The 24,198-nt window shown below is 43.5% G+C and overlaps 1 protein-coding gene across 2 annotated transcripts; it reads left to right on the top strand.

Annotated features, from left to right (window-relative positions):
- Positions 1–995: 995 nt before the first annotated feature.
- LOC308343700 (betaine--homocysteine S-methyltransferase 1) lies at positions 996–19,895 on the top strand. 2 transcript variants are annotated; one of them, XM_080804850.1, is made up of 9 exons: positions 996–1,098; positions 1,309–1,569; positions 3,447–3,579; positions 8,580–8,698; positions 10,384–10,575; positions 10,938–11,085; positions 14,295–14,477; positions 16,105–16,333; positions 19,236–19,895. In XM_080804850.1, exons 2-9 carry the CDS (start codon positions 1,537–1,539, stop codon positions 19,420–19,422), a joined length of 1,224 nt encoding a protein of 407 aa, XP_080660976.1. In that variant the 5' UTR covers positions 996–1,098; positions 1,309–1,536; the 3' UTR covers positions 19,423–19,895. The 2 variants fall into 2 exon arrangements, with proteins under 2 accessions (XP_080660976.1, XP_080660975.1); XM_080804849.1 differs by lacking the exon at positions 996–1,098 and having other exon boundaries at positions 1,241–1,569.
- Positions 19,896–24,198: the final 4,303 nt, after the last annotated feature.

The raw sequence follows: 24,198 nt of genomic DNA, 5'->3' as shown, positions 1-24,198 counted from the left end.
TGGCGTCTGGTACCCACCACTACATCTACTCCCTGCAGCCACGGCTGGGCTCTTTGGGAACGTTTTCTTTTCTCCAATACTCATCAGGGTACAACTATAAGTAGTTAATGGATTAACTAAACTATTAGCTACTCAGACACTCCATTGCTTTAATGGTCGAAAAAAGCATTGGAAAGGATGACATTACCTCACTCCTCATCCTTGCTGGGCAACTGAAACACTGCATTATTTAAATTACAATATATGCACCCATCATCCTTACTTTTTTTTTTTTTCATTTTAACTTGACAGTTATCACAACAAAAAGGACTTTTCTCTTTTCTCAGTTGTATCTCGAGTGCATATTACCTTAGAAACTACATTTCTACGAATTCATCCTTTGTTACAGTAATTCTCTTCTTTGCATATGTTGAAATGGAAGTTATTGCTCCACATAGAAAATTTCCTTGTGTGCTTTTATTTGGGTAAAAGGTTCCAAACTCTCAAAATTTTTAGTTGTCCTCTAGAATATTTACAGTCATTCTGTACATTTTTAAGTAATATTTTTTATTATTTTAAAATCTATGTGTTCTCATTGTAAATATATTTGGGAAAATATAGTAAAATATATGAATAAAACAAGAGCACGCCCTAAGCCCACTATCGTCAAATAACTGCTGTTAACATTTCTATCTCTTTCCAGTTTTTCTGGTGCCTATAGGCTTTTACACACAGTTTTTGAACTGAATTTTGAAGTGGCTAAGCTATATATCTCCACTATGATATATAGACGTCAGAAGTCCGTCCTGGTTAAATAATGCAAAGATACTCTTACTAGAAACCACTGCATTATTAGAAACTGCGCGGCATTTTTGGATATAAGGGCAGAAGGTCATTCGGAACATACCCACTAATTCAGAGTTCGTATGAGAGACCGCTCTGTGAACGCTCCGTCTGTATTCCGTTATGAAACTACTCGATATATTGCCCACAGATCACACTTTATAGACCGAAGTTCTTGGAGGACACAATCTCATTCAGTAACCTTGTATCCTGGGCTTTGACGCATATTTGTGCCTGAATAGAATTCTTAGGGGCCTCCTCCCGTGTCTTAAGCGGGTAACGGTGCAAGAGCCCGGTCAAGAGAGAAATAAATCAGGGTCGGGACCCCTCTAAGCGGTGGGAGGGGGGCGGGGGCGGAGAATGGGAGGGACCCTGCACAGGTAAGGTAGAAACCTGAGCGAGGGGCAACCTCATTATTACTTTTTCTTATTTTACTTGCCTTGTGTGTTCACCGATTTGAGATAACAGTCTCGATCATCTCCGCAGGGCAAGTTCCCAACTAACCGCCGGCCTCGATAAAAAAAAAAGTCGGGGAGGCGTGTTTCCCAAGCGAGGCCCGCGTTGGCCGCGCCAAGGCTGGGGAAACCCACCCCGCGCCCAGCGCACGGTATAAAGAGCCCGGCCGCGACAGTGGGGCAGCTCCAAGCTACGCGCGGGGTACACTCCCCTCGTCGGTCCGCATCCGTGCCTAGCAGCCATCTGGACACCTCGAAGATGGCACCCGTTGGGGGTAAAAAGGCCAAGAGGGTGAGTCTGCGGGGCACCCGAGGGCGTTCTCCATCCCAGCGGGGGCTCTGAGTCTCGGCCCACCGGCCCCACACCCCGACCTCAGGAAACGCAGAGGGGTCCTCGGAGCCCGGCTGTGACCAGAAGGTGCTCTCGGAACTTCTCGGGCAGGCTCCCAAGGTGCCTCTGAGCTCCCCCCAACTCCCCTGCCCAAATCCCGAGGGCGCCCTAGATCTACGTGACCGCGGACTCGAGGACACCCCTGGAACTCCACGACTCCCAACATCTTCTGAGTCCCGCACCCCAACACCACAGCACTGCCCCAGAAGTGCGGCTCCTAGACCCAAACGCACGACTTTTCTTCCCTACAGCGGTGGAACTAGGGGGTTCCTTAGGGCGCGCCCTGGCCACCCCGCGTCTGTGCCCTCACGGCCGTGCGCGCCCTTCTGCGCCATCCACGGGCCGGCCAGGGAGGCGCGCGGCCCGGGGTCCGACAGTTTCCTGCCCGCGCCCGGACGGGTGCAGCGGAGTCCCGGGGCCGCCTCCCTGCCCGGTTCTTGCGTGCAGGCGACCCAGTCCCGCCGCAGCTCCAACGCTAACGCGTTGGTTGGGCCATGGTAAGTTTTTACCCCCAGCTTGGCTTCTGCGATCACAGCAAAATGTACCATTCATGCCTCGGAAAACAAAACAAAACAAAAACGGATAGAGAGGCTCTAAGATACTGAATAAGGGGCTGTTAATAAGATTTAAAAACCAAAAACCCAGTAGCTCCAACACCTGATTAATGACACTCCTCTCTCTTCCCTAGCTGGGATGAATGTCCAGACTGTCAGCCTTCATCTAGATTGGGAGGTGGAAGGAGGATAGATGCATGGAGCAGACAGACGGAGCGACTTCAGGACTATGGTTGGGCTGGTGGGAAAAGAGGCAAGGGAGGAGGAAATACACTTGACCCCGGGGTATCAAAGTGCCCCCCCACCCCCACCCCTTGTGGCTGACAGAGGCCCCCAGGGAGACAGCCGGGGATCAAGGACAACCGTAAGGACTGCTTACCAACAGAATAAGAAGACTAGCTTTCACCATTTTAAGAATGTGTGCCTAAGTATTCATTTGAGGCTTTACAATTAAACCTTTTCTTTTAATTCTTCTGTACATATTTCTTCAACGGTAACATTCTTCCACCATATTCTTCAAAATACTTTAATGTGTTCTGGGGCGCTTGGGCGGCTGAGTCCGTGAAGCTTCCCGCTCTTGATCTTGGCTCAGGTCATGACCTCAGGATTATGAGATTAAACCCCATATGGGGCTCTGCATTGGATGAGGAGCTTGCTTGGGATTCTTTCTTTCCTTTTCCCTCTACCCCTCCCTGCTCATGCTCCTTCTAAATAGATAGATGACCGACCGATGGATAGATACATAAAAAATCTTTAAAAAAAATCAAAATAAAAGATAAAAATTTTAAATTCTTTGATGTGTTCTGAAAGACCCTCACCCCCAGCACATGTATACACATATTTTCATTATGTGAGCATTCTGATTGTTTGCCTTATAGTCATGAATTTATAAATACATATACTTTCTGAGAATTCTAAGGAAATCATTCTTTTCAAGAATATGATAACCAAAGTACTAAAAATAGAAAATTGTTTTCAAAACTCAAGTAACTCCTTTCTTTTTTTTTTTTAATTTTTTTTAAAAGATTTTATTTATTTACCAGAGAGAGCGAGAGTACACACAAGCAGGCAGAGGCAGTGAGAGAAGCAGGCTCCCTGTCGAGCAAGGAGCCCGATGCGGGACTTGATCCCAGGACCCTGGGATCATGACCTGAGCCGAAGGCAGCGGCTTAACCAACTGAGCCACCCAGGCGTCCCTCAAGTAACTCCTTTCTATAATTTTAGGGCATCCTAGAACGTTTAAACTCTGGAGAAGTTGTGATTGGAGATGGAGGGTTTGTCTTCGCACTGGAGAAGAGGGGCTACGTGAAAGCAGGCCCCTGGACCCCAGAGGCTGCTGTGGAACACCCAGAAGCAGGTTGGTGCATAGCTCTATTCTAAGTTCTCATAAAAGAGCACTGCTATGACCAGTCTAGGAGCATACCATCAAACAGATCCATTTATGGTACATTTCCCAACATTTATTATTGCCTGCTGGGCACTGTGCTAGGTATGTAAGGACAGATTCACACATTGAATGACCACAGTGGTCCTCCTTGTTGCTATCACCTATATTTACCTCTTGGTTCCTGCCCTTCACTTTAGGTGAGTCTAGAAGCTGGCTCACTGCCTTCCTCTTTGCTCCTCCCTCCCTTACCTCTCTGGGTGACCTCAATATCCACGCAGATGGTCTATCTAGGACTCTTCCTGTCAGTGCCTTGATCTCCTCCTCATCTCCAACTCGATTTTTCCTCCAACCTTCACCTCAGCAACACACTCCTAGACCTTGCCATCACCATTGTCTACTCCTGAAATCTCAATTACAAAGACCCCACTCTGACAACCACCTTCTATCTTTTCTGCTCACTCTAATTCTCCCACTCCTCAACCTCATCGATATTTTCAGTCCTTCATCCCTTCCATGTTAGCATTTCTAATCCATTCTCTCCCCATGTGTTCATCATCCATCGTTACCTACAGTAACAATCACTTCTTGTAGATATGCTCTCCTCCACTGTATATTTGCCAACTAGTTAAATCCATTGTATACTCGTCCCATCCTACTTAAATTGAACTGTCTACCTACCTTGCATCTGTACCCACACAGCCTAGTCTCACTTCACTTTTTTGACCACAAATCTTTTATGGTAAAGTGCCAAGAGGAGTTCTGAGATGGCACATGAGGGAGATAATGCTGTCTTACAAGGGTTTTATCAGCCTAAACCAAGTAGGAAGCATTACCCTTCAAAGGGAGAAATGGGCCACTTCTGCAGGCCCAGAGAGTTCAAGGGGGACCTAGGTTTTTGAGGTTCATAAGTGACTCCACCTATATGTCTTCATCCCAATCTCAGGGACCCATATCTTCCTAATCAGGCCCTGACTTTGGCAATAGAAGGCTTGCCTGGTTGAGAATTCACCCTCTCTGACTTTCTGCTCCCTGTATAATTTAGTCCGGGGCCAGATCCTCAGTGTTTTCTGCTCTCTAGCTACAAAAGGTGAGCTTCTTGTTATGCCACCCAGGAACCCAACAGACTTTCATACTTGGCCTTACTTTGGTGATGAATCACCCTTAACCTTTCACTGTTTTTCTCTAGTATGTTAGTTGTACCCAACAATAGCCATGATTCTAAAGTCCTTATAATTACTACTGCCTCTGAACCTCTCAACCATCTGAGCTACTGCACCTGCTAGTACATTCCCTTCTAAGGGCATCTCATTCCAGCTCACCACACATGAGTTTTGAAACAACTGTACCCCTAGAGCATTCTGGGGACTCTAACACCCATCATGAGGTAGGGGCTCATTGCCAGTTGGCCAGAAGTGGAGACTTGTGCTCAGGAGTCTTTTTGTTTGTTTGTTTAAAGATTTTTATTTATTTATTTGACAGAGATCACAAGTAGGCAGAGAGGCAGGCAGCGAGAGAAAGGGGTAAGCAGGCTCCCACTGAGCAGGGATCCCGACACGGGTCTTTATCCCAGGACCCTGGGATCTTGACCTGAGCCAAAGGCAGAGGCTTTAACCTACTGAGCCGCCCAGGCACCCTGTGCTCAGGAGTTTTAATGGGAAGTGCATTTACACTATGATGCAGTTGTTAAAGACAACAACTTGGCCAGTGCCTCAGGAAGCTCTGGATTTGGATAGGCCCTTCAGAGTAGTCCCAAATCAAGGCAAGGGAGCTGGCCCTTTGCTCTCTCCCTACTAAGAGACCAAGCATTGCATCCAAACTACCAATTCTCCCCTCTCCCAGGAGAGGGTTTAGCCCTTTGCAAGGAAGCTCCCTTTGGCCGAGGGTACTCCGTAGAGACGTCTCAGCCAACAGCCATCAGTAGCCAACACTGAAAGAAGCTGACTTAGAGGAAACTGGAGGAAGTTCTTGTGAATATTACCCAAATTGAAGAGCTGTCTTTAATGCTTATTAAAGAGTGTATTTCAGTGAACTCGGTGATAAAGGACAGAAACTGACAAAGCCTATAAAGTGACAGTACAGCTTTAAGGTTAAGCAAACAGATTCTGGGTCCAGACTAATTGAATGAATGAATAATTGAATGAAATTCTGACAGCCACTAGGCTGTGTGGCCATGGGGAAATTACTCAGCTTCTCTGGGACCCAGTTTCCTCTTCTATAAAACTGAGATAATATTGACATCTACCTCATAAGATTGTTATGAGATTTAAATAAGTTATATGTAAAGTCGTTAAAATACTGCCTGGTGCATGTGAAACACTACAAGTATTAACTATTATTAAATCCATTGTTTCTTCTCTTGATAGTGTCTTGGTTGTAATGTATCTATTTCTCCTGGAGAAGTATAGAGATTTTGTGTTCAAATCACACTAGCCCTGAATTGTACTCAAAGTAAAAGAGCTACAGTCACACCATGAAGCCTGGCAAATACACACAACTTTTATATTTCCAAATAAAAGTAGAAATAATACTGTGTTCTGCCCTAAAAGAAGGAAAGAAAGAAAGAGGAAGGGAGGAAAGAAGGAAGGGAGGAAGAAAAGGAGGAAGGGAGGGGCAGGTAGGCAGGTGCGGCGGGAAGAAAGAAGGAAAGGAAAAGAGAATTCAGTAGGCTTGGGAAGCTAAAACAGCAGGAGTCTTCAAATTTTCATTGCACCAGCAGTTTATTAAAAATTATAGATTCCCAGCCTTCACTTCAATATTTGGATTCATTAGGTCTGTGAGTGGGTCAAGGAACCTACTAATTTATAACTGTCCCCAGGTGATAGCAAGGTGAACCACACTTTGAGAAGTGTTGCATTAAAGGGCTTTAAGGAACACAATAGAATAATTAAGATCCAAGAATGAGAATTTAAAATATATCTGCGGTTTGTTTCTTAAGGTCTGCTTGCTGGGTTAAATTCAGTGAAATATTTCCCGGGTGAAACTGGTATTAACAATAAGGTACTTTGGTGGAAACTCCGCCATGTAAATAAAATAAGACTGTGCTTTAAACACAAGCTTCAATCTGACAAGTCACCTTTTTTTAAAGTTACACCGTAGAGGAGTTCAAGAGAAACTGCTCTGATACTGACTTTGACGTTCTTAATACAGAAACAGCACATTTATCTCTTGGCCATCTGTTTCTTGAGTATTTGGGGCTCATTTAAGTGGACTAATTGTCCTACTAAAGTCTGTGCCAAAAATTGCAGTTCTTGCAACCAGTGGAATCAGCATAGAATTCAGCAAAGAATTCAGGCTTGCTGAATCCGGAGGGGCTTAGGGAATCTGAATTCTTATTAATTGCCTCCAGGTGAGTCTCAGTCGGGTCACGCTTTGAGAAACACTGCAGCTTTAAGAAGCACGGTAGAATAACCAGATCGATTAAGAGAAAGGAGTTGGGCCACTGCCCTCTGGGAAACTCTAATAAAAGGGTGTAAAATGCAGTGTAAAATATACATATGCTCAATTTGCACACCGTTCCAGGGCTTTTTAACACAGTCCCTGGAAATCCACCCAAGGACCAGCTAGACGGACTTCCTGTTTAGAATCCATTTCCTCCTAGTGTACAAGGACCGCATCGATAGGCCCTTTACCCCGCTCCAGCCACAGCAGCTCTGTGTTTGATCCATGAACAGGGACTCCGAATAAAATGTCTTTCATTGGTTCTGTTGCTAATTAAAACAAGTCTGAAGCTTCCACATTAGGCACGCTTTTAAGTTCCCTCTCAGAACTAGAGATTCCCTGCTTAGAAACTCATTTTCTGAAAGTCAGAAGCTTTCTGGCCTCACTGACTTGTTCCTTGAAAAACCACACTGAGCTTCCTCTGTGCTCTGCACTCCACTAGGCCCCCAGTATGCAAACGTGCCAGACTAAAGGGCTAGGAACTCCAGTGTCCTAAAAATTTCCTAGCTTCTAATGTAGTCACTCCCAGATCTTTGGCTTTGAAAAGCCAACGAAATTTCAAAATAGATTCAGGGGCTGATATAGGATTGCTGATTCCTTACTTTAGTTAATTCTCCTGATGAAAATGAACACCTGCTAAGTCTCACTAGCATTTTATAAAAAGAGCATTTTCCCAGTCACTCAGAATGGCGGTTCTCAATAAAATGTAAGATAAGAATCAGTTTCCAACTAAATTGAAATATCTGTGGATTGGACCCCAGCATCCATTATTTTTAAAAAGCCTACAGGGTATCTAATGGGCAACCAGAGTTTAGGACCACTATTTTAGAGCAAAGATTAATTCCTTAAATTGAATATAATTGGTTATATGGAGGAAAATGCTCCATCATATTTTCTTTAGCCGGTGAAAGCTTTGCCATTTGGCATTTATCCATGGACCTATGCTTAAGACCCTTCCTCCAATTCTTATTCCACTCAATTATCAGAATTATCTTTCAAATACACTGAGCTAATCACATCATTCATATTTTTACAAAGTGCTGGTGTTTCCTCATAGCTGTGGTCTGAAGCCTAGGCTCCTTGGGATGATGTGTTAGGCCATTTGTACTCTGCAGTAGGAGGCCCAGTACCCTCCTTCACCTGCATCTCCTACTAATTCTCTGATACATCCTCAACTACAGCTGCTGACACTACCTGCTGCACCCCCAAATGCCAAACCTATTGCTGCCTCCTCCTTTTTGTTCAGGTCCTCTGTAGGGAATCTTTCCCCCTCTCCCTGCCCAGCAAAAACTTTAAATGATTCCTCCTCTGTGGGAGCTCCCTCTTCCTTTCACCCCAAATCCATGGTAGAAATAATCTCTTCTTCATAGCAAAAGCCCCCAGATCTGCTTCTCGTTTGCTCTCAGGATGTGCAATGCCAAGCAAAGAATGTAAGCAGATATTTTCATTAGCTGTTTATCTGGTAGCCTTTTGCAAGCATCATGGGTTATAAACTGATAGTCATGAATAACCTTCCTCAACCAATCTCCCAGTTCGCCAGCTTCATCGAGAGTTCCTCAGAGCTGGATCCAATGTCATGCAAACCTTCACCTTTTATGCAAGTGAAGACAAGCTGGAGAACAGGGGAAACTATGTTGCAGAGAAAATATCTGTGAGTAAAGCCATACCTGGCATTCTTAGATGGGCACAGTAGACATACATGTCATCACCAAAGTTCTCATAGAGAAAAATGTTGAGTTTTTAGATAACACAGAAATGGGATATGTGTGATACAGGATTGCTGATTTCTTACTTTGTGCATTAATTCTCCTGACAAAAACAAACACCTGCTATATCTCACTAGCATTTTATAAAAAGAACATTTTCCCAGTCACTCAGAATATAGTTTTTAGATAATACACAAATGAGATATGTGTGAATAACTCTTTTAGGTTTTAGCTGGAGTCCCCAAAATTGACAGAAAGGCATTTAATGAAGCATATCAAAGAAGAGGTAGTTAATGATTATGATTCTCCCAGTCATCCTAAGTTGCTGAGTGGGTATCCTGACAAATTCTTACATCCTTACAGTTTTTTGATGTGGGGCAATGTAGGGAAAGGTCAAAGACACAAGGAAGGGGGCGCCTGGGTGGCTCAGTGGGTTAAAGTCTCTGCCTTCAGCTCGGGTCATGATCCCAGGGTCCTGGGATCGAGCCCCGCATCGGGGCTCTCTGAGCAGAGAGCCTGCTTCCTCCTCTCTCTCTCTGCCTGACCCTCTGCCTACTTGTAATCTCTGCCTGTCAAATAAATAAATAAAATCTTAAAAAAAAAAAAAAAGACACAAGGAAGGGCACAGTGATCCTGGAACTTTCCTGACTCAGCTATAATCAACTGTGTCATGTTGGGCAAACCATTTACCTACACCATCAAAGTGACAATTTCTCAATCCCTATAATGAAAAAGAAGCTTTTTGTTCATTTGTTTTTTAAGTGGGCTCCATGCCTAGCATGGAACCCCATACAGGGCTTGAACTCATAACCATCAGATTGAGACCTGAGCTGAGATCAGGAGTCAGAGGCTTCACTGACTGAGCTCTAAAAGGCGGTCTAAAAGACCAAGTTCTAAAATTGCATGAGTCTGTGTGAGCCACAGCATTGGGGCTTATTGAAGACAAGTGTCAATTTTTAATGTGTAACTAATTAGAAAATACCTTGCAATACATGCATCCATTAATTAAGAAAATACATAACGATAAAAAGTCATGAATTCTGTAGTCATCTTTTTTTTTTAAAGATTTTATTTATTTATTTGACAGAGAGAGAGTGATCACAAGTAGGCAGAGAGGCAGGCAGAGAGAGAGGGAAGCAGGCTCCCCGCTGAGCAGAGAGCCTGATGCGGGGCTCGATACCAGGACCCTGAGATCATGACCTGAGCTGAAGGCAGAGGCTTTAACCCACTGAGCCACCCAGGTGCCCCAATTCTGTAGTCATCTTAATTACATTTTATTCTCATTGATCTTGACAGCAAATAATCATCATCATCACCACTATCTGCTAAGTATTCTTCTAAGTGCCACTTAGACACTGGAAGATACCAGATTCTTTTATGTAAAGATTTTTATCCTCTCACAGAGCTTTGGTATGTAATATCCTAGATACCATCATTAGATTTATTGTTTTCATTACTATTAGTGGTGGTGTTACTGCAAATTGCTCAGCTTGGTAAATTGAACTATTCTATCACTGTCATCTTCTAGAACTCTCCATGGTAACATCCAACTGAGATGTGGACATTTGAATAATAATTTGGTTTCAATTCTGCATGAAAATGTAGATACATCCTATTTCACTCATTTTAGGGGCAGAAAGTCAATGAAGCTGCTTGTGATATTGCCCGGCAAGTGGCTGATGAAGGAGACGCTTTGGTGGCAGGAGGCGTGAGTCAAACGCCTTCGTACCTCAGCTGCAAGAGTGAAACGGAAGTTAAAAAAGTATTTCAGCAACAGTTAGAGGTCTTTCTGAAGAAGAATGTGGACTTCTTAATTGCTGAGGTAAACAAATATATGACCAAAGATGAGACATCGCAGCTCGTGTATTTTCTCTACCTTGTGCTTTCCTGAGGAACATGTGGGATAGTTGCCAATCATGGTTAGTAAATATTTAGTTTTTAAATCTTTTTCCAGTTTAGGGCTTCTACTGAATTTGATTCAGTTAATCTAATGAAGTGTTCTTCAAACCTTTTGACTGCACTTCACAGTAATTACCCTTCTATGCCATTTTAAAAAATGCTAATGGGTCACAACTCAAAGTTTGCAGACTAGTCATTTAGTGGTAATTATTACACAGTAAAATAAGTTTTCTAATCGTTCAGGAGAAACGAGATAAAAAGTATCTTAATCTGATCTTATTTCAGTATTTCGAGCATATTGAAGAGGCTGTGTGGGCAGTGGAAGCCTTGAAGACATCTGGGAAACCCGTGGCAGCAACCATGTGCATCGGCCCAGAGGGGGATTTGCATGGCGTGAGCCCCGGCGAGTGTGCAGTGCGCCTGGTTAAAGCAGGTGATGATGGATTTTGACCAGTTTGCAATTAGTGAGTCTTTGAAAACTATGTACAAATACAGGCCCACCTACGAATCATTATATACTTGTTTTGTTAAAAGGAAAACCATTAATGTGCTTTCATGGGAGTACTGATAATATCACTATTGACTCCTAAAGAGAAAAAAAGTAAAATAAAGAAAAAAAATATACACACACTTCTGAAAGGGGCAACTAGACCGAGGTGTAACACCTAAAAACAGGAAGAATTTCAGTGATTCAAAAGGAGCATGAAGAAAAAGTGCATTTTATTTTAACCCTAAGTTGAGGTTTTAAGACAGTAACTTTGAAGTCAGTGGCCTTCTTTGCGGAAGTTTTCCCCTTTTTGTAAATTCCTGATAGGCTTTGCTTTTTGTAATTGGTATAATTAATTTAAAAAAATTTTGGTATGAAATAGGGGCCATGTAATTTATCTTTTCAAGTAATTTCCATTCTTTTTTTTTTTTTAAGATTTTATTTATTTATTTGACAGAGAGAGATCACAAGTAGGCAGAGAAGCAGGCAGAGAGAGAGGAGGAAGCAGGCTCCCTGCCAAGCAGAGAGCCCTATGCAGGACTCGATTCCAGGACCCTGAGATCATGACCTGAGCCGAAGGCAGAGGCTTAACCCACTGAACCACCCAGGTGCCCAAGTAATTTCCATTATTAACACTGGGTTTCATTTCAATAAGGGAAAACTCACAGATGTTTTTTAAAGCTGCCTCATTTTTAATGCAAGGAGTTGCTCTATGTCAGTGAAGAGCCCAGCTCATTCTGTGGAATGGGGAGATTTTGACTGGCTATGTTTGATTTCTGATTTTTATCCAACTCCTGATATTTCATGAAAGTCACTTCATACTTGTCATTAACAATAACAATTAGATTTAGGAATGAAACTAAATAATCTTAACTTTTTACCAGAAATATAAATATGGGGGGAAGGGAAGAAGCAAGTTAACTTGTTTCAAAAAGACCAGAGAAGGCTTTCATCACCCCTTTGATAATTGGCAGAGATTCTTGGCCTGCATCTAATTCTTCCCGGACCATTCCATTCAAGGTAGGTGGCCACAGTGTTTGACGTCAGCGTACCCTGTTTATATTCTTTGTAGCACTTGCCACTTGCCTTATTTGTTTATCTCTTTAATGTCTGACTCACGAAACTGTAAGATCAAAGAGGGCAGAGACTATGTTTGGCTCATTGCTGAGCACTCCCATGCCTAGCACAGCACTGGGAACAAGTGATCATGCCCTCCTCTCAGCGAACGAACTCTTTCTACTTATACCACACATTTGGGATATCCCCGGTCGACATTTTTTAATCTGTGAGAACATTAGTAGGGTTCTGTAGTGAAATACATTTAGAAAATGCTGTGTTAGGGGCCCCAGGGTGGCACAGTCCCTTAAGCATCCAACTGTTGGTTTCTGCTCAGGTCGTGATCTCAGTGTTGTGAGATGGGAGTCCCCATGTCAGTCTGAGATTCTCTCTCCTTCTCCCTCTGCTCCTCCTGCTCATGTGATCTCCCTCTCTCTCAAATAAAGAAATCTTTAAAAATAAAAGAGGGGGGTGGGAGGGTGAGTCTGGTGATGGGTATTCAGGAGGGCATGATTGCATGGAGCAATGGGTGTTACACGCGGACAGTGAATCAGGGAACACAACATCAAAAACTAATGATGTACTGTGTGGTGACTAACATAACACAATAAAAAATAAAAAATAAGAGAGAAAATGCTGTATTAAACCAATTAACAGAGTTTCTCAGGGCCTTAGTGCTCACTTAGGCCACACACATACTAAAATTGGAACAATACACAGAATTTCTGAGTCTTTAATATGTTTATATATACTCGTAGTCTCCAAGAAAGGGACAAATTAAATAGCTACTTTCTAAATCGATCTCAGAGCCTACTTTCATGGAGCAAACCTTTGGAAGCCCTGTGCTAAATTATGAAATCCTTGATGTCAGGGACTATGTCCTACGTTTTTATTTCTCTATAGCCCCTTAGAAGGACACTTATACCTAACAGACACCCAATAAGTAGCCAACCTATGATTAATTCATTAGTATAATGAAGTCAAGAAAGGAAAGAGAAACTCTGGCAGCAGAACATCCAAAAAATAAGAAAATTTTTAAAAAAGACAAAGAAGAAGGAGAAGAAAGAGAAAAGGCACTCAAGATTCAAGTGAAGATGTGAAGATGTTAAGTGAGCTGTTGAATATACAAGTCTGGGACCCAAGGGAAAATTCTGGCTTAAAGAGAGAAATTTGGAGAGTTCTGTATCTAGTTCATACCAAGAGCCCTGGGACTGGAAAGGAAGGAGAGGTGAAGAGACGATGGCTCACGGAGATCCTGGGACAATGAAGGATTGAAAGGTTCAGCCGTGAGCAGGGGCTCAGCACCTAATATTCAAAGAAAGCAGCCAGAAAGGTAGGAGGAACACTCAGAGAGCATGAGAAGCCAAGAGAAGGAGAGGGTTGATGAAAGAGAGGATGGTCCAGTAGATTGAATGCTGCGGAGACATCGAGTAAGATGAGCACAGAGAAGCAACTGCTGGCCTTGCCAAGAGTGAGGTCATGGGTGCTCTTGACCAAAAAAAGAAAAAAAAAAAAAAACAATTCAGAGGAATAACAGGAGGCAGGATTGGAACAAGAATGAAGGAGCAAACTGTATACCCAGCACAACGAGGACTACTGAGATGCTTGTCACTGAACACTGGATGCCATGACCTATGGCATCAACTTAGCGGCTCCTGGAATCTGGATTAGTGATATTAGTAAACTGGCCCAATAAAAGGAAACATTGCTCCCCAAATGAATGGTATGATAACCACAGGTGCAATTGAGCAGCTGGGAGTGTTGGAAAATTACTGTATCCAAGACTGAAAAATTGACTTCTAAAATGTGGAGTTAAAAAAACTCTAATAATGAGTTTCTGGAAAAAAGGTGGGACAACCAAGTGTGCATAAACGACACTTCCATTTTAACAGATTCTTCAAAACACCTTTCACAGAGAGCCCTTGCTACCTATTAGCAATCATCCCCACCCGAACCTAAGACAGGTTTACAAGGAAGCAAGAACCAAAGGCTGTATTTACAATTCACTATTCCAAATAAAAGCTCCCTAATTAAGGGAGGAGAGCTGAGCCTACCTGTCTGATGAATCCCTAAAGCTAAACTGTTCTTCCCACTTGCAGGAGCGTCCATCGTTGGCGTGAACTGCCATTTTGACCCCACAATCAGTTTACAAACGGTGAAGCTCATGAAAGAAGGCTTGGAGGCTGCCCGACTAAAAGCCCACCTGATGAGTCAGCCGTTGGCCTACCACACTCCTGACTGCAACAAACAGGGATTTATCGACCTACCAGAATTCCCCTTTGGTAAGACAGACATTTTATAAATCATCTCAGTGTCTTGATGTTGGACAGATTTCCCTATCTATAGCCATAGAGCTTTCTCATAGTAAACAAATGTCAGCATGTCTCATCTCTTGCCCCCAGCTCTCCTCCCTACAGACAGCTCCTTGATTTACTGGACCACAGCAGAAGGAAAAGATAGAACCAGCAGGCAAAAAAGACCTCTAAACCTTTTACCTGTAGTTTGGTAAAAACGATGCCCTTCCGGGTGAGATGGGCAGAGATAGTGGCCCTGGTTCCAGCTCGGTTGCCAAATCATATAACCTCAGCAAAACCCGTTAGTTCTTCTAGACCTTAATTTTCTCATCAGAAAAATTAGAAGGACAGACCATTTTATGTCTAAGACACTTTTCTCCTGTTCTGAATGTTGCTCAGATACTGTAGAGTTTTGGGGGGAAGGAGACAATACCATCACAGGATCACTACGTAACAAATCTGAACAAAGAGACCAAGCAGATGAAGTGAGGGCAGACTTGCAGTCTGGGAAAAGGGAGAAAGCATGTTTGGGAAGTATGGGTCTTCCTGAAAATCAAACCAGAGAGGTCACCCGGGCCAGAGCCCGGCCAGTCTGTTCCATTCTAAGGTCCTGTAGTCCTAAGGTACTATATTTTATAGGGACTCTCAGAGAAGTAAGATATTACAAAATAATCCATGCAGAAGAACCATGGAGGAATGGCAAGTCACCTGTGTTTTTGCCATAGAACAAATTATTGCAAAAATTAGTACTTTGAGACAATAAATAGTTATTATATCTCAGAGCTGCTATGGGTCATGAATTTGGGAGCGGCCTAGCTGGAGAGTTTTTGCTCAGGGTTCCCTAAAGGGTTGCAGTCCAGATATTGGTCTGGTCTGCAGTCATCTGAAGGCCTAAAGGGAGCTAGGGAATCTACTTCCAAGCTCCCTTAATTGGCTATTGGGAACAGATGTTCGCTTCTTGTGGTCTCTTGTGGATGCCTCAGTACTTTAGCTTATGGGCCTTTCCACTGTGATGCTTGAGTGTCCTCACAATATGGTAGCCATTCTAAGAGATTAAGAGAAACTGAGGCAGAAACCATGGTGCCTTGTATAACCCAGCCTCAGAAGTCACTAATGATCTCTTCTGACACATTCTATTGGTCTCTGAGACCAACCTGATATAATACGAGAGGGGACTACACAAGGGTGAGAACATCAAAGGGCACAGTTCGTTGGGAACCATCTGAAGGTTGGCTACCACAACATTTAAGACTGGATGTATAGACACAAATTACCTAATGGTTTTTGAAAGTTAAGAATTAGGTCTTGACAACTTATTTAATTCAGCCGTTGAAAATTACAAGCATAGGGGCACCTGGGTGGCTCAGTGGGTTAAAGCCTCTGCCTTCAGCTCAGGTCATGATCCCAGGGTCCTGGGATCGAGCCCCACATCTGGCTCTCTGCTCAGCGGGGGGCCTGCTTCCTCCTCTCTCTCTGTCTGCCTCTCTGCCTACTTGTGATCTCTCTCTGTCAAATAAATAAAATCTTAAAAAAAAAAAAAAGAAAATTACAAGCATATTATGGCTGTTTATTTTGAGTAGTTTTTTAAATGAAGAATTCACTCCATTTATTATAGGACTGGAGCCCAGAGTTGCAACCAGATGGGATATACAAAAATATGCCAGAGAGGCCTACAACCTGGGGGTCAGGTACATTGGTGGGTGCTGTGGATTTGAGCCCTACCACATCCGGGCAATTGCAGAGGAGCTGGCCCCAGAAAGGGGATTTTTGCCACCAGCTTCAGAAAAGCATGGCAGCTGGGGAAGTGGTTTGGACATGCACACCAAACCGTGGATTAGAGCAAGGTAAGAACTTTTCAACTGTATCTACCAAACCAAACTCATTTCGATTGTATGTCCAAGTGAGGTCAGAGCAAAGAATATAGCTAATTTGCTGCATGATGATACTTAATTATCCCCCTTAAATTGTTTCACAGAGATGTTTACAGAGTAATCTTATATAGTGATTTCTGGAGAAGGCTTTAAGATTTAACATATAAATAATGCAGGTTGCAATGAAATGTGATTTCATGCTCTGGGAGAGTACCATGCCGTGGAACTTCAACAACTCTGAATTAACTGGTTGTTGAGATTTAAGTTAAATGTAACAAATATTAACTAAGTGCCTGTTCTGTGCCAAGCACAACTCTTGGAGCTGGGAAGACAGCGGTGAGTAAGACAGGTCTCTGCCCTCAGAGTTTACCCTCCAGTGAGGAAGATGAACAATAAACAGACGTTACATCAGGCAACATGCAGAGCACTGGGAAAATAAATGAAGAGCCACCTAGAGATTCGCATAGTCTACTGGGGAAAACTGTTAAGAAAGTCAGTGGATTATACCGTAGTAACTGCTTTGGTAGAGGCAGAGATTTAAAAAGTAGTAAGAGGATGGCTCTCTCTGCCTAACAGAAAGACGTTCTAGAAGAAGGGATCTGGGGGCTGTGTTTTGACGGGCTAACTGGCCACGAGATAAAGCAGGGGGTGAAGGAAGGATGACCACCCACGAAGAGGGAGTGGTTGCACTCTGTTCAGCAGACAGTTACTCTGCCCAACTCTACCAGACCCTGCTGTGGACACTGAGGTAGCAACAAGGCACGGCCCTATCTCCAAGGCATTAACAGTCTAGTAGGCAGAGAGAAACAGGGAAGTTCAAACTGGAAGAGTAAGCTCAAGTACAAAGACATGCACGGGTGCTGTGGGTTCTGAGCTAACGCCTGTGGGGGCAGAAGGCAAAGGAGGGTTAGTGAAGACCTTCTAAGAGAGCAGATGCCTGAGCTGAATTCTGAAGGATGAGTCAACACTGCCGGACAAGGGAAGAGCCTGTACAAAAGCACCAAGAGGTGGAAAGAGAATGGTCTACTGAGATACCGGAAGTGTGGGAATATCAGAGACAGAATTTGATAGAAGACACACCTCAGGACCAGGAGGCGGACTTTTATTTGTTCTCATGAGCTGTGTATGACCTTAGCACACTGGAGGATCTCAAGGGGTCCAAGGCTAGGTTCTCAAGTTTCAATGGACATGAGACAGGGAAAGCTGTGAGGGAGGCCTTTGCCAGAACCGTATCAGATGTGATGGGGTCTGAACTAGGAGACAGTGAAATAGAGAGGAGGAGGAGGCTGGATCTGTGGGGTGAGATGTGCAGAAGTGATACTGGGTTTGAGAAGAGCAGCAGCTGTGAGCTCACCTGGTTCGTGAGGAAGAGTGCCAGAAAGTTAGGATGGGGAGTGTAGGGTAAAGTCTAGAGAATGTCCCTATCCTAAACTCTTAGCTTTTGATCCCTATGCAAGTATTCTAAAAAATAATTTCAGGGGCGCCTGGGTAGCACGGTTGGTTGAGCATCCAACACTTTTTTTATCATTATTTTTTTAAAAGATTTTATCGGGGCACCTGGGTGGCTCAGTGGGTTAAAGCCTCTGCCTTTGGCTCAGGTCATGATCCCAGAGTCCTGGGATTGAGCCCCACATCGGGCTCTCTGCTCAACAGGGAGCCTGCTCCCCTCCCCAACAGGCTTGCCTCTCTGCCTACTTGTGATCTCTGTCTGTCAAATACATAAATAAAATCTTAAAAAAAAAAAAAAGATTTTATCTATTTATTTTAGAGAGAGAGAGAGGAAGCACAGAGGGAGAGGGAGAGGCTCCCCGCTGAGCAGAGAGCCCCACACAGGGCTTAATCCCAGGACCCTGGCATCATGACCTGAGCCAAAGGCAGACACTTCACCGACTGAGCCACCCAGGCACCCCAAGCATTCAACTCTTGGTTTCCGCTCAGGTCACGACCTCAGTGTCCTGAGATTGAGCCCCATATCAGGTTCTGGGCTCAGCATGGAGTCTCCTCGAGGTGCTTTCGCCCTCTCTCTCTGCCCCTCCCACTCATTCTCTCTCTCCCCCTCTGAAACAAATACAGGTAACTTTAAAAACAAATAAATAAAAGTTAATTTTTTTCTAAGATTTTATTTATTTGACAGATCACAAGTAGGCAGAGAGACAGGCAGAGAGAGGAGGAAGCAGGCTCCCTGCTGAGCAGAGAGCCCGATGCGGGGCTTGATCCCAGGACTCTGGGATCATGACCTGAGCCGAAGGCAGAGGCTTTAACCCATTGAGCCACCCAGGCGCCCCAAAAGTTAAATTTAAAAATGTTTTTTGAGGGGCGCCTGGGTGGCTCGTGGGTTAAAGCCACTGTCTTCGGCTCAGGTCATGATCCCCGCGTCCTGGGATCGAGCCCTGCATCGGGCTCTCTGCTCAGCAGGGAGCCTGCTTCCTCCCTTCTCTCTCTGCCTGCCTCTATGCCTACTTGTGATCTGTCTGTCAAATAAATAAATAAAATCTTTTTAAAAAAAATGTTTTTTGAGGGATGCCTGGGTGGCTCAGTTAAGTGTCTGCCTTCGGCTCAGGTCATGATTCCAGGGTCCTGGGATGGAGTCCCACATCATCAGGGTTCCTGCTCAGTGGGGAGCCTGCTTCTCCCTCTGCCTCAGCCACTCCCCCAGCTTGTGCACATTCATGCTCTCGAGCTCTCTCTCTCCCAAAATAAATAAAATATTCAAAACAAAAAACCAAAAACTTATATAGTCCAGATTAATAAATGTGTATCAATGGACGTGCTCTCAAGAGTCTGAAGCCAGCTCTGTGGAGGTATTCCTAGCTCAGTGACACACAGACACGGATACTCAGGAAGGAGTCCAATGTGGTGTGTTTTGTTCACCCAGGGCCAGGAAGGAATACTGGGAGAGTCTTCGGATAGCCTCAGGCAGGCCATACAACCCTTCGATGTCAAAGCCTGACGCCTGGGGAGTGACCAAAGGAACGGCTGAGCTGATGCAGCAGAAAGAAGCCACAACTGAGCAGCAGCTGAAAGATCTCTTTGAAAAACAGAAATTTAGATCTGCCCAGTAGCCTCCGTGGAAGCCATTTTTGGTGACTTCTGTGTTTGGGCCACAGTTCCCCAAAATAAGGAAAAGATGGTTTAAAAAGAATGCTTATGTTAATGCCAGGCTACGTATAAAATTGGTAGTAGCTAAACAAAACAGAACTACAAATAGCCCTGGATAATTTAAAAAGTATATTTTAGAAATTTACTTAGAAGCAAAGTGAGAAGGAAATCTTAAACAGGTTCCCTATCCCACACATAAGGTATTAAGGAAATCACTGTGGCCAGTGAAAAGTAACTCAGATATTCATTCCCACTTTAGTTAGTTTGCAGGCTATTAAGGAGGATGAGATATGAGCTGACATGACAGTGACAGATAGAGTGCTATAGGGAAGTGACTTCCAAGTTCTTTTCAACAGGACCCTTAGTAAGAAATAAAAGTTTAATAACCCAGTAAAACAGATACCATACAACCACTGAAATAAAATGTGTGATCCATTTTGGTATTTTCTATTCCATTCCTTTCCGTCCTATCTCACTGACAGAACATGCTGGCTGAGACCCTTCAAATGGATTTTATTACTTAATAGTTTGAAAAACACTTATGGAACACTTCAGACACGGGGACTTTGCAATTTCTTTAAGTTTGTCCTTATAAAATCAGTCACACGAGACATCATCAGTATCAAAAGACCAGTGCCATCCTCTCAGCGTTCAAAAGTTGTTCTCCCTTCCCTGCTGACCCATTATAGACCAACGTGGAGGGGAAAGAAGGCATCGGTATCTAGGCTTTGTCCATCCTGCCCCAAACAGGATCCACTTAAATATTTTCGTCAGTAAGGCTGAGGAATCGTGAGTTTGTGTTACCTTGGTAGCTTTAAAAAAATAAAGTGTAATTTAAAAAAATAGGGCTTCTCCAAACTCTGTCCAAGTTTCCTAGATTGAGAACTATATTTTTACCTGATAAACATCTACTCTCTAATGAAAGCTCAAGCCAGAGATGATACTGGCATCAACATGGCTACACTTAACATATGAAGAGTTCATTCTGCTTTCTACATATTCTTGGTTTAGCTGTTTCAAAATAGTGATTTCTTCAGCAATTTGTATTTGATTCTTATTTTCATTCCATAATTTGCTTAAGCTTTACATGAAATTTCTGTGCCTCAGTTTACTCATCTCAACCTTCCTACTTCAGAAGTATTTGAGTTTCAAAGGTGAAGGCAGCAGTATTTAAGGGGAAAGAAATTTCTAGAATTTTCTTACCCAGGTAATTAGTAATCTACCCCTCACCTTCCAGGGCACAGAAATAGAGCCAAAACAGCACAGCTTTCAGAGGCCATGTGGCTGAAGGGCAATTAAAGCAGGGTAAATGCTATTTTTCTTTTACAAAGTTGCTACCTACCATATCTCTCAAATCAGGCTCAATATTTCACATTTCATTCATAGGTAATAGAAACTTTTATTCAACTTACTCTTCTATTACTATGTCAGATGGATGCCCTTTTAATACCTTTTCAGAAGTTTATTGCCACGGAAAACATATCTTTCTACCATTCTCACACCCTCTGATTTAATCATTCTTATATCCTTCGATTTAAGAAACACTTCCCTCAAAAGGACCTATAGTGGGTATGTTTGAATAGAACTGTATGTCAACACTGTCTCCTAGTGGCAGATTTCCTATTTTGAAAAATTTTTTGAAATTCAACCCTTCCACCAAGGGCATTTGTTTTATTTCCAGAAATCTTGTTCAATAAAAGGAAGACTTGTTTAATACCTAGGAGTTTCTTCAAGTTAAACAGACATTTCTCGCCAGTAAAGGTATTTTTATAGAATCAGCCAGAGGGACCCTAGAGATCAGGAGTCCAAACTCTCCCTTTTAAGGATAAGATTCCTAAGGCAGGATGCCAAGTCAGAAGGGACTTCTTGCTAGTCCCAGACTGCCAGGAAAGATGGTTTTAGTTTGGATTGTTGGTAGAAGGACAATAGAGCCAGGACATACAGTTCACAAAGCTAAGGAGTTCATCCTCCAGCCAGGATATAAAAATCTTGGCATTACTCAGAGTCATTGTAAACTCACTAAACACATGGTGTGTGGTTCTGGCCCCATGCTTCTTTACACTGTAGCAAAGCACCTTTCAGAAGGGAAGCCATGGGAATACAGACCCACAATAGAGACAGAACTGGACAGAAAGGAACCAAAGCGTCAGTTTCCAACTTCTCCAGAGGGGGGCAGCAAGTCACCAGCAGGGAAGGCCAGAGGCGCTCTATTTTGCTTAAGCTATTTCATCAGAATAAACTAATATCAAATGGCAGAAATATCTGTAGCCCTCCTTTCTGTTTTGATCAGTTTTTTCTTAAGATACGTGGATCTTTGAATCCCATCCAAGACTTCACACCCAGCAAAGAAAGCCTTATATGTGCCCATTTTCCCCAGAGATCTTCCTTTTTCTCAGCTTTGAGCACATAGCTTGGCTGAGAGCATGACACAGACTATTTTCCCAAATAGCCTCCTGTCAGTAACATCCCCTTGCCTAGTGTGGAGCCTCCTATGTGTTACCTGCCAGGTAGACAACACTAATTCTTAGACAATAAAGGAGGGGAAAGTCGGTCTGAAGAGAGAAAAACAGAAGCTGCCTCCCAGCTGCTTCGGGAGTAGTGTGTCCGACAGTTCAGCTAAATATGAGTTAGAGGGGCGCCTGGGTGGCTCAGTGGGTTAAAGCCTCTGCCTTCGGCTCAGGTCATGATCCCAGGGTCCTGGGATCGAGCCCCACAGCATCGGGCTCTCTCTGCTCAGCGGGGAGCCTGTTTCCCTTCCTCTCTCTCTGCCTGCCTCTCTGCCTACTTGTGATCTCTGTCTGTCAAGAGAATAAATAAAATCTTTAAAAATAAATAAATAAATATGAGTTAGAGACAGCAAGGCCCAGCATTTCTAAACATCTTCAGGAACAGCTCAGTGTTAGTGTGTGAATGGAAAACCTGACAGACAGCCAAATATGAAGACTTCTCACAGATGGTGGCAGGAAGGGGAGGGTCATTGGGTGAAAAGTGGTTGGAGTGTGGGTGGGCAGCAATAGATAGCAAATGCCTCCAGTTTTCGAGCAGCTGGAAGAAGTCTATTGGTCTTGGGCAGATGAAAAAAATCAAAGGGATGGGAAGTGAGAGACAGAGGTCATCATTTGTGCTGCTGGGATCTATAGAAATAATGCCAATTTGAGAATAGCAAAACCATACAGGTTAATTTACATGCCACTAAATCAAAGGCATGATCATTTTAGCACACGGTTTGACTTGACATGTTCGTGAAGGCCCTTATGTAAATTTTTGCAAGGAGTTTTCAAGGGAAACATTTAGCTTATTTTTAACAAAAATTTATTTCTCCAAATGCCTATAATATTTTTAGTAGTTGTCACTTACATGCAAACTGTTAATGTACCACTTATGAATTATTCCTGTTTATTCCTTCACACAGGTTCAGGGAGACTTCTACTCGGCCTCATTTTTGTGCCTATTTGTTCCAATTTACTCCATGGCCTCGAAAGGAAAAAGCTGAGTATCTCTGATAATAGTTCAAACTTTTCCCCCAATTCATCCTGGCCATTCTTCCAATTATTCCGACTTAATGAGATTTTACTGTTCTTTGGAAAGGTTAATGTCTCAACATATGAATTTGCTTAGTGGAATTCAGCTATTTCCCACAAACACTCGTGCAGTGTAGCAGAAAAAGCAATGAATAAATTTAGAATCAGGAATTTGGGGTACGAGGCTTGCTTGGCCCCTACCGCACTGTACAACATTGGATAAATCACCTCGCTTCTCTGACCTTCAATTTTCTCATCCATACGATGACAAATCTCTAACACCTTGCTGAGAAAGACTCCACAATCTTCTGTTTCTAATTTGATGGTATAGATAAGCAATAGCCTCATCGTTGTGAACAAATACTTACCAAGTGCCACTTAGTGGAATGTTTCCAGCAGACTTAACTGTTAATTAATTACTCCCCTGACTACACAGACAGCAGACTAAAACAAATAACACTGTCCAGAGGGCAGGGAAAATGTTATTAGCCCAGACTCGGCCTGGCACTGGGAAATGAAAAATGTCATTCCTTCCCACAGGTACTGCTTCCTAGGGAGATTTGGGTCTGTGGTTTTTCATATTATGAACGGTTTCTGTTTTCAGGACTCAGAGTTCTTTGTAGGTTTGCGTAAGCTGTGGAAGTTCTAGAAACCATCAAGCCAATAATTCTTGTCCAGAGTTTTTCATCTACCTAGGAAGAGAGAGAACCACCTTCTCCCATTTTATTAAGGTGGTGCAGTCAGGGAGCTAGAAGCCTCGGAACGTCTTTCTTCTTCTGTAAAGGCATTTTCAGAATCTTAATGGCTCGCAGATTTAGATCTCCAGACTGGACGATCCTCAAGAACATGTATTTGACATTGGCCTGACAGTTAGACCCAAGTCAGTCCCTGACCTGGGCCCTGGACGTCAGGCCCTGAGCCCCTATCTGTGGTTGTCCAGGCAAGGGGACCCAAATATGGGCCTTTTCATCAGAGATGCCTTCCTCAAAATTTTCTAAGTCCTGTCTGGCCAGCTGAGCCATCCGGGAGGGGTGCCCCAGGCCTGGACAGGTAAGCAGGGAACCTGGTCCCTATTTCTTCCCTTCTGGGTGCCCGATGACCCTCTATACCCCCTCCCATTTCCACCTCACTCCTGGAGTCACCAAGTGTCCTAAGGAGCTCTGGGACTCTGTGTGACTCCAGTTCTAGCGAGGGTAACTGGGGATAGGATGGCTCCCA

The sequence above is a fragment of the Martes martes genome (assembly GCF_963455335.1).
Source record: "Martes martes genome assembly, chromosome: 5".
Taxonomy (NCBI): Eukaryota; Metazoa; Chordata; class Mammalia; order Carnivora; family Mustelidae; genus Martes; species Martes martes.
Note: the sequence above shows the minus strand (reverse complement) of the source record. Positions and strands in the feature narration are given on the sequence as shown.